At 42.2% G+C, this 14,777-nt stretch overlaps 1 protein-coding gene across 1 annotated transcript in view; it reads right to left on the bottom strand.

Moving 5' to 3' along the window:
- LOC122861414 (formin-like) overlaps nucleotides 1-14,777 on the bottom strand; it is a 39,854-nt gene that overhangs the window by 4,141 nt on the left and 20,936 nt on the right. Inside the window, exons 13-14 of the mRNA XM_044165779.1 lie at nucleotides 9,415-9,507; nucleotides 4,586-4,637 (exon numbers count right to left, since the gene is read on the bottom strand). Of these exons, the coding sequence (XP_044021714.1) occupies nucleotides 4,586-4,637; nucleotides 9,415-9,507 (145 nt within the window). The remainder of the gene's footprint in view (nucleotides 1-4,585; nucleotides 4,638-9,414; nucleotides 9,508-14,777) is intronic.

Genomic DNA, 14,777 nt, shown 5'->3' on the forward strand with positions numbered 1-14,777 from the left:
ATAAGGAAGTTAAGGTGCATATGCCAAAGAAACAGACAAATAGAGGGTCAAAAACAGTCCAATACAGACACAGCGCACACAGAGAATGTTGGATGTAGAGTCAGACAGAAAGGCAAGAAACAGAGCTGGAGGGAGAGTGTCCACCCTGCTGGGCCACGGGGGAGAGCCAGTAGCGGCAGCTCCATTATCACATTGACCTCCACAGCCTGCAGGGGAAGATTGCCAGAGGAGTTGGAGACAGCCAAGAACAGGCTGCTGCACCTCCAGACACACCAACACACACACACTACCGTGGAACTCACACATACGGCTCCAGGAACATATCTACTGGCAGACAATCAAAGATGTGAATATGATATGATATATCCACACGTGAGCCCACTCAGACAGGTGTGCATTCATAGGGAAACATAGAGACACATCAGATCTATGTGAATAAACACATTCTGGATTTTCTGTTTTCTGTTCACTGGGACAGACTGTAGCACTGTTGTAGGCCAGCTCCTCAGCCTAATTCAATTGTAACCAAAAGTCTTTGCAAGGCTCTCAGCAGCACACACAGGGCATGAAAAGCCTGCTGCTTCAGATTCCCTCCCTAACCCAAACATGAAAGACATTTTCTAGCCCTGCCTGTCAAAGGGTTGATAAAAGGGGGCTATGATTCAAGGGATGCTCCCTGTCCCATTGACACCCAGAAAGGCTCTGAACTCCAGATGCTAGGTGGCTTTTTGCGACGCTAATCTAAGACATGTTCATGCGGAATGAAATGGTACAATATGCTGCCCAGACGGCCTGCTAAAAGATGGAAAAAAGGGGGCTTCTGCGTGAGCCTGCTTCCCATTTAGCATTGATGCGTCATTTTGCTGGGATGCCCAAACAGGAGAGTGCTGTAGATCATCCTGTACGCTACAAAAGAAATGAGAGCCTCTGGGATGTTTAGATTGAACAAACAGACCTTCCATCCCAGGTAGCTTTGTTGCAGCCGGCCTGGTCTGGCATGATGAACAGGGTCTCTTCTCCATCAGCTCCTCTCCTGACCCTGGGTCATCATGTCAGAGCATGCACAAATCAAGCAACAGTGCTTTTCCTTTTACCTTCCTGAGCATATGCAACAAGCAGATACACAAAGCTTCACTCAAGACAGATGCAAACACACTCACACATGCGAGTATACCTACGAAACATAAACAAAATCAAGCAGACCTTTGTTCGTTTGCGAGCACAGAACAATTACACTTTTACACACATGCACACGAACACACACTTTTGTAATCTATGCTATGATGTCATTGCTGTGAGAGGGTTTACTGCGGCACCCACAGCCGACATTCCTCACTGACAGCTATAAAAAAAAGACCCATTACAAAACCATGAGCAGCCATGAGAATCAGGGAAATATTTGGACAGGCAACCCTGCATTCCTTTGTTTCCCCAGTCAAAAGATTACAGAAGTAAATTCCATGTTGGCTGATTCAGCAGAGGCACTAAGTCGTTTTGTGCCATTGTCGTCACACAATACCCGAGTAGAATAATATACCAACTAGCATGTATGAAACCATAGCTGCTTGGTGATTGGAGAGGAGGCAGTTGGGCCAAATTAAATTGAGCATGATGTGGGAGAAGGGGAACTTAATGAGACGGAACTGAGGACAGAACCAGAAAACCTCAGTGGAACCCAAACATGAAGCAGACAAATTAGGACTGCATGTTGAGGAAAAGGCATCTGCACTCGCCATGATGGGTCATAGTGCAAGAATAACTTTTTTACAAAAAGTTAAAACAACCAGAAAATAACTTGATAGAGACTGGTCTTTTACAGTTAAACTCAATGAAAATGTCACCTCATACAGGATGTCACAAAGTGATAGTTTAATATCATCGTTAATCGCATTCTGCTGTCCAAATTAACAATCACAACAAACTGTGATTAAAAATGAGCTAAAATGCCAAATGCTAATGCTAACATGTTCACAATGACAATGCTAACATGTTGACGTTTAGTAGGTATAATTTTTACCATGTTCACCATCTTAGTTTAACATGTTAGCATGCTAACATCTGCTAATTAGCACTAAAAATGTACAGCTGAGGCTGAAGGGATTGTCATTAGTTTTACAGGTATTTGGTCATAAACCAAAGTATTTGAGAAATTAAAATGTTGACCTGGTGATGGCGCTAAATGAAAAGTTAAGGGATCATCAAAGTTATTACAATTCACCCTGAGGGGAGCAGAAATATCAGCACCAAATTTCATGGAAATCCATTCAATAGTTGTTGGGATATGTCATTCTGGACCAAACTAGTGGACTGATCAACCATCCCACATTGCCGTCCATAGAGCCACACTGCTAGCATGGCTAAAAAAGTGATTAGGGCTACAGTATATATATATATATATTTGATACTAGTGCCAATACGATGCTTGAGTTTCAACACCAATACTAAAATCATATTTTTTTCAATACCTTACTTTGAGGAACATAAAAATGTTTTTCTACAAGCTCTTTAATAAAGAAAGTCAAATGTTAAACACACGCAGAAGTACAAGAACTTTGCCTGAATAAAACAGCCTTAAATTGGCAAAAGTCCAATTTATATCAGAAACTGTCTGATCAAATAATGAAGTCAAGTCAATTTTATTCACATAGCCCAAAATCACAAATCCGAATAACTTAAGCAGAGTACAAATCTGACCAGACATTCAATTCCAACTTTTGTTACTTTACAGCAGAGCTGAAACAATTAGTCAATGAACTGTTTTGTTTACTGACAGAAAATTATTAATCAGCAACTATTTTGATGATCGATTAATCGTTAAAGTAATTTTTCAAGTTCAATTCTTCTGTGAATTTAATATCTTTGGGTTTTTAGACAAACCAGCAATATGAAATGTCTCTGGAAATTTTCTCGCATTTTATAAACCAGACGATTAATCAATAATGAAAATAATTGTTAGTTGCAGCCCTATTTGAGTTTTCGATACTCTGTGCTACAGACACATTTTGGTCGGAACCAATATCCTGATGCTGATTAATTTCGTTCAGTCCTACTCACTGATGGTTGACTTTGACTCTTGGGCGTCTAAACTCACTGACTCCACATGAGGCAGAGGCCGAGGTATGAGGTAGCACTAAGGATGTGTTGTCTATTTCCTTTATTAACACCGAGCCATAATGTTACGGCGACTGCTGCTGTTGTGCGTGTTTGTGTGAGGATCCCTCATCCAGCGCAGATGTGAGAGCCCACCCAGGGCCCGGTGAGCCTGCTGACGCCCATATTCATCAACAGCGTGTCACTTTTACGAGGTGGCTCTGTGGGAACCTGAGAAAGAGCCCCCACCCTCCTCCCTCCTGCTCTACCTAGCGCCAGTCAGCCAGCCCCCCTCTTTAGATGAAATTAAAGGAAAACTTCATTAAAGGCAAAGGTGCTGTCAGCTGCGGGGCCCTTTTGATCAATATTCCCCTCCAAGTTCAACGCCTTCATTACAGTGGTGTCACTCATGCACAAGAGGGTGCACACACATATACACGTGTCAGTCCAGTTTAGCGGATAGAGATATCACTATATGGCGAGGGCGGGGTGAGGGGCCAGGACAGAGAGCGAGAGGTGCAGTAGTCCCTCAGCAATTCACTTGGCTTAAAAACAGCAACATGAAACAGAACAGTTTGGAGCCATTCGCTGAGTTATAGTTTTGTCCAAAGCAATCAACTTCCTAATTGTTTATAGTTTCCATTTTCCTGCGTCCGCCGTCTTTTACTTTCTCCTTTATGTGCTTTCATGATTTATTTTGGAAGTGGCAGAGTTACGATATAAAGCAAACAATTCTGCTCTCTATCCAAACAAGGCAAAAATAATCTATTTGCTTTGTTTGTCTACTCCACCATCTTTTCCAAATATGAAATGTTCCAGATATGATTTCAGACAGCGAGCTCAGCGGCTGCCAGTGTGTCTTACGTCCTATAAATCAGATGCCTCTCAGAAAACTCTTGGGAGTCTTCTGCACAAAACATGGCAGATAAGAATGATAGGAACTGCAGGGGAGGAAGAACAGGGTGTTCAGGCTCAAAATACAATATGCCACACGATATCCAGAAATCCACTGCTGTTTCTGGTGAGCATGGGCGTCTTGTTTATTTGTCTTTAATACAAATTGCAAAAGGCTAGACGTTAGCACAGGTGTATAGATACTTAAAAATATTGCATTTTTAAAATAAACCACTTCCATATCACATGCAACAATCCCTGTCTAGTCAAAGTTGGTCTGAATTTCTCAACAAGGCAGAGAACCATGATACTGTGAAGATCCTTGATCTTACCAGAAACTCTATCAGCTGGTGCTAATAACTGTAAACAACTATACAAAATGCAAGCATTAGTGCTATCAGATACCATACTGTTATCTATGTGAAGCATGCTAAATAATTCAAAACTGCTATGTGACTTTTGCAATCCATAACACTTGGCAGAACTCTCTTGTTGAGGGATGAAATCCACAGGAAATATAAGTATTTTCTATCCAAACATGATCTGTCATTCATAATATAAAATGCATCTCGGCTTGGGGTTGTTAAGGTTGGTCTCCTACCTTTTCTGTGCTGCACTGAGTCGGTCCTCTTCAGCTGAATGGTCCTTTTGAGCTGTAAAAAAGAGAAAATATTGGATTACGATTGATCATGGGGTAGATTATGGGCTTTTGGTGAACTAGATAACCAAATGTTTCCACTGAAAGCCAATGAGAACTTATCCCAGGTCACCGGTGGAGTCCAGAGGGGGGCGCTGTGTTCATTAGCCACCCTTAGAGTTGTCAGTTGAGGAGAAAAGAAAAAGGGCTCTGGGTTGAGATGTCATTGACGCAGCGAGCATGTTACCCAAGTGACAGTTAAGCACATTGTAAAGTTTGACGTGCTTCTGTGTGTTGACGCATGAGAGTGTGAGCCTGTGACGCCTGGGCGTGGGGTGGTGGTCTGTTTGCAAAGGTGTGTGTGTGTGTGTGTGTGTGTGTGTGTGTGTGTGTGTGTGTGTGTCTGTGGATATACATGTGCTTGTTCTAAGCAGAGCTGAAGCAGGGTTGAGCAGAGGGGCTTGGGAACTGGAGGCTCCTGTGGACTCCTGCCATGTAAAAGTGTCTAAATGCAAGGCAGATGTGTGCGGCGGGCCAGGCCGAGGTGCAAGAATTTATCTAGGGCCAGAGAGTGCCTGTGATCTCAGATTTATTGCATTTTTCCAGATTCATCCTTTTTACAATGATGGGGGACCTTTCCTACTTGAAGATTTAAGAGCGGGAAGTCTCCAAAAAATTGTTCAAAGGCAGGTTTGGGGGTCTTTTGGGAGAAGGTGAGCTTAGCTCCTCCTTTTACTTTTACTCTCTCTTTTTTTTTTTACATGTATGTGGGCAAGGGGGCTGAGGTAAACCTAATGAAGGGAGGTTGTGGCCATGTCTGGGATAGAAGGGGGGGGGGGAGTAGAGGGGCCGTGACCAATGGCGTTAGTCTCAGTGGGGGTCAGACTGGCGCCTGAGGTACCCCTCTGGTGGGACTGTGCAGAGGTGGCACTGGAGCCGAGAGGCTGAGAGGGAGAGAGAGAGAGTGGCCCAGAGAGAGAGGATGTGTGAAGTTTCTCTTCCTCCGCTCCCTGTGTAAACATGAAACCAGTAGTCGCTAACCAGAAAGTTATGAGATGTGCATGCTGAGAGGGACAATAAATTAGGGCTTTAAAACTCTGACACACTTTTCCAAACCGCTGCTATACCTAGCAGCTAGATAACAAAGAGATGGAAAGCAGTCTAAGAGGGATGCTGAGGACCTTGAGGATTTCCATAAAGCATCCCTTCTCTGTTTCCCTACACCACCTCTATTTGAACACAGATGCATCCTGAAGGCTTCATCAAAAACAGGTTCCTTGGACAGTTGTTATCTGCAAATTCTACTTGGTCTGCGTAATTCAAAGTCTTCTGAACAAGTGGAATTTTGGTTATTAGGGTCTGACTCACTGGCAACAAAGAAAGCGCACGGATGTGATGATACACATGTATTTCCTAAGAAAGCCAGTGGAATGAGACTTACACAAGCTGAGATTAAAAGCAGGAATTTGTTTTCAATTAGTCATGGCTTGTATTCAACACGAAAAATATGCCTGTCAGAGTATCCCCAGAGGTTTCAAAGAGCTCCTATTAAAAAGGGAAACAGAAAGGTGGTTGATTAGATGTTGAAACCAACACGGTATGATCTGGGAGGCCGGTTTCTTGTTTTTGTTTGTTTTTTTAACCTAACCTGAGAGAATAGTTCTGAATAAGAGGGTCTTGGTAGAAAGAGAAACAAATTGTATGGGAATTACAAAGGCACATTCCAGAAAATCAGTGAACAAGATCAGATTAACACTACGTAAAAGTAGAGGACTTGGCTCAAAACCAGAGCAAAAGCAGTGACGGGACAAGCAGAGGAACAGCCTTACAAGAGAATGGATCACTGGGTTTCGAAAGTATCCCCTGTGGGATCTGGGAGAGATCACAAAGGCAAGTTTAAGAGGCAGAGCGCAGGGCGTTTGGGTTCACCTGCAGGCTCCACTGTGAGCTTCTCCACAGGCTGAGTTATGGGTCAGTGCTACTCAGAAACACAACTCTCAGTACAAAGTCTTTATCTGTTGATTCACTGGTATACTTTGATCCTCTTGTATGAGGAAGAAGTTATACTACACAGTTTGTATTTTGAGGCTTCTAACAACGCATTTCCCCACACTGTTTCTTAACGGTTCATTTCAATATCTAAAATCATGCGTCAGGCACATGCATCTGCAGTCAGCTTCCTGAGCGTTTACCTGGGTGAGAAATTCACTCAATCACTGATGAGTCAGAGTTTAAGAGCCTCAGCCGCTCTTTGATGTGAGAACTGTTGCTTTGTTTTGCCTTTTGAAGTCATGGAATCATCATGAACGATGATTATACACCGCTCCTCCCGAAAGCAATGGGCAACAGCTCGAGGAATTCTGTTTATGAAAGAAAGGTTTACAAGTATTCCACTGGAAAGTTTATGTTCAAGATGTGCCTTCGCAAACCAATGACAATTTGTAGCCAGTGGCAACCACAATGGTTTTAAATATTCTGTGATACTGACCGAAGCTCAAAGGACACTTTGGCACTCAGAGGTAGTTAAGGTGGATAAGATAACTAGAACATTGTCATGGCACGTTTTCATTTCAAGAATACAGAATCGGTATGCAATAACAAACATCTTTTCAGGAATTGTACTTCAAACATAAATTTTCACTCTGCGCCGCAAACATATGGCTACAATCTCCCTCTGAGATACCTCATCTGACTCCTTTATGATAGAGTGAGCCTATTGTTTCACCACTCTGTGCCCTGCTGCAAGTAATGCAGTCAATTAGTCCTTTAATGTAGTCTAGTCCTTGTGTGATAGGGACATTTCTCACATTTCATCAAAACACAAGTCCTTAAATTAAAGGGTTGTTTCACCCAAATTACAGAAAGCATATTTTGTCATTTGCCTCTAGTGGCATCTAGCCATGCAGATAGTTTTGGGGTTGAGATATCCACGCCACCATACCAATACAATGGAGGTAAACAGAATTTTGTTTGTGGTGCTCACAGCTTTGATTATTACATTTAAAAATTTCAACACAAAAGGGCCTCGTGGTTGCCTGGCAGTTTAAGTTGTTTAGCATATAACTGAACTGTCCCCAGTTCAATTTTACCTGGGGACCTTTGTTGCATATCATACCCATCTTTTTCTCCCTCCCCACGTTTCCTGTCTGCATGTCCTGTTTAAACTATCATATAAATAAACTAATAAATTTAAAAAAATTTAAAGTCCAGAAAGTTACCAGTCACTCTAAACAGTCCATAGATCTCACAGTGTACAATTTTCGTAGTGACTATTTCTTTGGTAGAAAATAGTTCCAATGAAACCTGTTCACAGTGAGTTCTGTGGATCTGTTGGAGTAGCAGGGACATTCTAGAAAGAGAGCCTGCTGTTAATTTGTGCAAACCAACCCTTTAAGAAAGAACAGTGTGCTCCAGTATTCTTCTTGTCTTTCATGTGGACTGTGATCTACAATTATCAGCTGATTTTTAGAGCAACAGTCCACAGGCTGCAGTATATATAGATAGCCCTGTACAGATAAAAAAGTAGCCCAAGACAAGTAGCTGCCTGCATATTTATACCAAGTCAGACAGGATTTTATCAATAGCTGGTGCACAAAAATATTTAAGTATTCTTGCCCAACGGCATCAGTGCAAAGCCTTCGGGACAGAGATTGTAAGCAGGTACTTGAAATTCTTACACTCTATCGCTGGCTTCCTGCATAACAAAAGCAATGGAGGTTTCTATATTAAGAGGTTGGAAGGAAGAGAGCAGGACAGCATCAGTGTCTGGGTCAGTAAGGGGACAGACGGCGAGATGATCAGAGCGTGTCAGGGAAGCTCTGCTCCTGTCCCGGTGGTCCCCAGGTCTGATCCACTGAGGCTGGCCAGTCTTTACAAGGCCGCAGCCAGAGATGTCCTGCCAGCTTTATGGCAGCTGAGAGTACATGAGAACCATGTTAGAGGCAATGTGATCCTTTCTACAGGCCTGTAGACTCCTGTCCTCATGCGGTCTTACAGTGCACCAAGACGCCCTCTCCCAGCAAGAACAAAAACACACACATACATACACTCGTATGAGGCAGATTCTGCACCACCCAGCTGACTGTCTGACATGGCAAAAAACATAATTATACCTTCCTCTTTTTAAAGGTCCCATGCTGCGTGAAAACGGGGCTTTTCTAGCTCTGTAAGCTCGGTTTCATGACTATCTCCTCGGCTGTAAATCCTCCAAATTAATGTTTCATCTTTGAAGACACTGGGAATTTTCTTCGGGGTCCTTCACAACTTGAGCCAGGCCAGCTTATGAGCAGGACTGAGGGCAAACTTCTTCAACTTGTGCCTCCTCTTGACTGACACAACTCCAATTTTCTCAGGGGTAGACAATATTTTGTTATTATAATCAGTGAAAGAGTACTTACAATCAGTAATTTAAAACATTTTGTTAAAACGTTAATCAATGATTTCCTTTTGGGGTTGGGGTTGCTGTCTTTTGGTGCCAAAGGGTCATTGCTGAGTTGTTTTTGCACTGCACTTTTCAGTTTCTAAATCATATGCACCAACGCCTGTGTGCATGAGAATTTTTCCAAATAATATTATGTAAAATGTTCATCAACTAGATATTAGCTACATAATTTAGGGGACATTTATTTACATACATTTGGAATTAAAGTAAAAGTAAAGTAAAAACTAGAAAGTGAAGAGCAAAATTGATATATATTTATACCCAGTAAATCATAAGTGGAACAATGTTTCCATAATGTTTCTGTCTCTACAGTTTTGCCACACATAAAAAGGCAATTCTTGACTTGACTCACCAGCAGAGATAAATCCTTCCATCTTCTCCTTGAAGGGTTGGAGGTGTTCCTCTGACGAGTTAGCACACACCTTCTGCACGTCCTTCTCACAAGCTGGTAGAGGGAGCAGAAAAGAGAACGGAGGGAAATGATGAATGATATAACTGGTGGAAATGCCTCTTAATAAAGTGAATGGAGGAAAATATCATTCAGGCATATAAAACAATTAAAAACTAAGAAAACTCATTAATAACCTGGTGTAGTTAAACACTGGGAAATTAGCGGCGAGGAGAAAGAGAAGATCACTTGGAACAAGCTTGGGCTGTCTTCATAGTAAGAGATGTTCATTTAAGTAAAAAAGGCTAAAATATCTAACTTTGTCTTGTCTTATTCCCCCCAAAAAACATAAATATTTAGTGTTATATATTGGAGATGACAGACGACGACAAAACTGGGTTTAACGTAAGGACTGAAAAGAAAATTTCATTTCAAATAAAGTGCATTCAATTCGAATTTTAAACATGAAACTATAGTTTTATTTGTATTGAAGTTATTTAGTTTTTTCCCCCCTTGATCCACTCATTTCAACTGATACTAATAGTGAAGATAATCCCATGGTTTACAAATCAGTAATATTGTTTTACGTGTTGCTGTTTCTGATGTCTTAATATGGTGCCTGTGAGTGCAGCAGATGTGTTTGCTGTTTGTGGATGGGTTTTCTGTGCGCTGCCAAATGACCCAACTCACACGAGCTCAGAGGAAACAGCCGTGACTGAGCGTGTTCCAGCCGAACCTTCTCCATTTCCCCTTAACTGTAAGCCTGGGTTACTATACACACAGATGCCTGGTGAGAGAACTTTGGCACATTCCTCCAACCTGTAAGTCATTAATGGCTGCAATAAATACCTTTACTTGCTTATGACTGCACAGCTAAATAGTTCTGCAACACAACAAGAGCATTAACAGGTCTGACCACTGTCTCACTTCACTGCGTCGCCGCTTTTAGATCTGACTTTGGCTCTCATATGTTTGCACGTGGAGCTGCTGCACCTGCAGCTCGGTAAACTCAAGTCTATTACATCTTATTTATTGGCTGTCTTAATAAATCAGACAGGAAACACGACGTCTGAGCATTAAAATTGAGGAGTAACTATGTGCAGTCTCACAGTCTGGATTCCAGGACACATTTTACATTCGTGGATAGTGAGAACCGGCAGTTATTAAAATAAAAAACAGTAACCATACAAACATGACAACCAAAATATCCTGTGTGGACAAACCACATTTCCTTACCAGAAATCCCCCAACTCAAAAGGACCCATTAAAACAGTGTTCAAAACAGCAAGTCTACAATTTAGAGGCGGCTCTCTTCCAAATGTGGTCCAGACAGCAAAGACCACAAAGAGGAAGCCCACAAAAACACAGCAGCTGTAAAGAATAAAAACTAAAATCTCGAGTTTGAGACATTGTCTCGGAGTGATAATACATTTTTTAGAGGAGTAAAGTCAAAAGGAGGATTCTCCTGCAAGTAAATGACTGACGCCATGTATCATTAGACTGAAGACCTTAGAACATCATGGCCTTTGGCTGAATGTTAAAAATTCTTTATTGGTCACAAATAAAGCCAAAATGTGTGTTGAGTGTTAAGTTTTTTAAAGTCAAGTATTTTTCTAAAGTTTATATTAAATGTTTGTATTCATGTAATTGTACACAATTTCTGCTTTGATGGGCTGAATAAATATGGAGAAAATAAAATGATAGGCATAAGCCTAACCCTAAGCATAAGATCTATCTACAAAGACCCTCTGACTGCTTAGAACTGTAGTTTTAGATATTGTAAGTGATAATTTAATCAGCGGTAACTCCATTTTAGATACCTAAACTACTTTCTAACTAGCATTTGATTTCTAAGCAGCATTTGATATTACAAGTAAGTAAGTACATTTTCACTGTACACTGTATCACCCCCTATTGTTAACTGTTATAATAGCTTGCCTTCTCTGTTTGTGACCAGTGAGGAAACACAAAGCTGATTACAACAACAACTACACTACAGTTGTAGTGCTCGGCTGCTGGTGGCACAGTTTGTCCCATCAGGCTCTCTGTCCAGTCATGTAGCCACAGAGGACTCGTTTCCCACCACAGACAGATAGGATCATGATGGGAGCCACAGCACCGATCTGTTACTACAAGAGGAAATTCGAATCACTGAACAGAGGACTGTGAATTTTTGTACGGCTAGAAGTCATTTGATGGACATTAACAGATTCATTAACAAGTTTTTCATTCACTGTATTAAACCAGAGGAAATTAGAGCTTTTCCTGAGCCAGATTTGAGCTTCCATGTGCAAACACATTCAGCCAGAGCCACAGGTACAGTATGCCATACTGTGGGAATAAATACAAATCTGAGGCACATGCATATATATCTCCAGAGGAATCATTGCCCAATCCATCATATCCGAACGGGAGAGAGTCGACTAGCTATTGCGTAACATGAGGTAACATGACAACAAGCTGTGGGTAAGGGAGGGGTACACGGGAAGAAAAACAAACAAGAAAGCCAGACTTCTGCTCCAGGATTTACCCTGTGTGGTTTGGAAAATGGGTGACTTTGATGTCAATATGTACTTATGATTTTAACCACAGTAAGCAAGAGCCCCCACTGCAGCTACCAGGAAATCACAGCACACCAAGACAATGCACAACTGTGTTTATGTGGATTAGAGAAAAGGCTTAAAACAGTGGATGGGGGGAGCCTGTGGAGCACTACAAGATGAGGGAAGTAGCTGTTTGATGAATGTTTCTGTCTCAGACAGAAATGTGGCCATAACGCCCCGCCACCTCCTGTCTCTGTAGCTCTGGATCATTATTAAAAATAAACACGGAGGGAGCAAACTAGTAGACAGAGAAACGTGTGATAATACACAGGTGATTCCTTTTTGTTTTGCACATTGTAAAAAAAGAACAGCTACCAGCTGAACTACAGTTACACTAACTCATTTCAAATGTTTTTTTTTTCAGTTTTACAAATACCTGTATGTAGAATCAGATGGTAAACTCTTAAGCTGTTGTAAAAAAAAACATGGAGGTACATTTGGAGGTACTTAAGAAAATATTTCACTTTTTTACCTTTCATCAGAGGTTAAACCAGTACAGCGCTCTGGCGCTGGCATATTCTAGTTATTTATACCTCGAAAGCGAATTCTCTCACTGATCCCCAATTATGTCCAATAGCAGCAGACTGTCAGACTTCTAGCTCCCCTTTCTATGGGCTGAAGCTTACTATTCCCCCCTCGGTGAGGCCAGCCAGGAGACGTAAATCAACCCGTATCCTTCAAACTATAATCCTTTTCCTAAATTTTTGCTGGAGAATACCGTGCTGACAGGTAGAAACATCAGGACTTAGAATATGAGGTGGAGCATTAACCCTTGTTAAAATGTGGATGCTGGCAGCATCAAAATCACTCACCTCATGAGAGAATGGCTGATGCTATGATTGGACACTGCTAAATGTCATTGTAATTGTCATTGTCAGATTAGACTTTTCTTGAATCGCCATTTGCAACCAGTCAATGACACTATCCCAACATTTAGCATTACTTTTGTCTCGTTTGGTCAGACGAGCGGCGACTGTACTTCAGCACGCTGACTTCACTCTGCCGTTTCGAGCGGAGCCTCCATCGTAAAACAGAGCTCAGGCTAAAGGCCCTGCCTTAACCTGACATTAAAGGCCATTTAAAATCAGGACACTGTCTGATTTACCACGGTGATGAATACCTAACCTGGGCTAGGCCTTCTGTGAAACACTAAACTCCCCTGAGCAGCAAATGAGCTCTGACTGTTTCTTTTTATTTGATCCTATTTCATTCGGTAGTGTCCATGCCTCTCTGTCCAGTCCAATTACGCGGCAGTTAAAGGGATCTTTAAGTAGGTACTCACCGGTCTGAAAATGGTAATCTTCCAAGTTTGATTAGCAACTCCTTGTCATAGAGCTGAAGTTGTATGGTTTTTTTAAAGATAAACATAATCTTTGGTTTGGGAGCTTTGTTCCAAAGATAATTACACTGCTATACATGATTTGAGACAGAAGCAGTATAGAAGATATTAGTCTTTATGGGAGCTGAAAGTCCTACAGTAGGTTTAGGTCCTTGTGGCCTCTCACTCATCCCTCTCCCCCTGAGAGGAGCACAGAGAGAGGTCATCACCCTCTCCCCAAACAGGAAGCCCCATCAAAAGAGGATCATGTTTCTGCACAAGCCAGTGAAGAAGAGGGCAGCCAAGACGGACGGGGACCCACTCCTGAGCATCACTGATGACTAGACGCTACACACACACACACATGCAGAAAAGCGTCATTACGTCTGCATAAACACTCCTGTGCAGATTCAAATATAGTATGCTTAGATTTGTGTGAGAGGCACCCATTGACACGCACAGAGAAATTCTGTCTGAGGAGGAGGCTAAGCTAGGAGAGATGAATATCTGAAGGCTAACACCAAGTCCCCTAACCTTTGACCCAAGCCTGGAGGGCAAGACACTGCAGTCGCCACCTCAGGATCAGGTGAGGGGCAGGCAGCCTTGCTTGACTCAGTCAAACAGAGAGAGTAAACCAAAGAGTGATTCAGTGTTATCCTCTTGGTGTCAGACACAATTCACAATGTGGATGGAAGTGATCTGTGTTAGCTTCATAATTAAGACCACTTGCTTTCTTTAGGCTGGTTTATAATAGCCAGGCATAAATATTTATTCCAGGCGGCTGGAGAGGATAAAAATGGTGGGAGTCAGAGGTGGAGCTCACCAAACATCCAGAATCCAACGCTTGCCCTGTGATGCTAATACCCCTGAGGACTACTGTGCCAGACTGTGCTGCAGCAGAGATCAAATACGAGGGCCCTTATGTTGCATTTATTGTCCTCAGGTCTTCCATTTTTCCTAATAAATGAGTGACAGCTTGAGGTGGGTCTGGGTGCTTTAGCAGACTCTTTGTATTTTTCCCCCGGGTCAGAGAGGAGAGGGCTTTAACAACAATCTAAAAAAGGTAGGGGAGAGCTGCGGAGCATATCTAATTGCTTTCATATGCCATATTATTGGTTGATTTAAATAACCACAGACACCAGGGGCACTGGGAGGCATCGCCTTTAACCTCCGCATGGCCCTGGCCAAGACTGACTGGCTGGCTGGCTGGCTGGGTTACGGAGTGGCTCAGCGCCCACGACACTGAGCACAGAACACCAAAATCATATTTACTTATTTTTCCCTTGTTATCACTCTGATACTTCCTCAATGAGCTGGAATTTGCTTTTTGGATTTTGCTCCTACTTTTAAGTGCTCTAGAACAAAGAAATGTAGATGCTTCTTTGGCTAGCTGTTCTGTCATTGGG

Source organism: Siniperca chuatsi, linkage group LG15 (genome assembly GCF_020085105.1).
Source record: "Siniperca chuatsi isolate FFG_IHB_CAS linkage group LG15, ASM2008510v1, whole genome shotgun sequence".
In the NCBI taxonomy this organism is placed as follows: Eukaryota; Metazoa; Chordata; class Actinopteri; order Centrarchiformes; family Sinipercidae; genus Siniperca; species Siniperca chuatsi.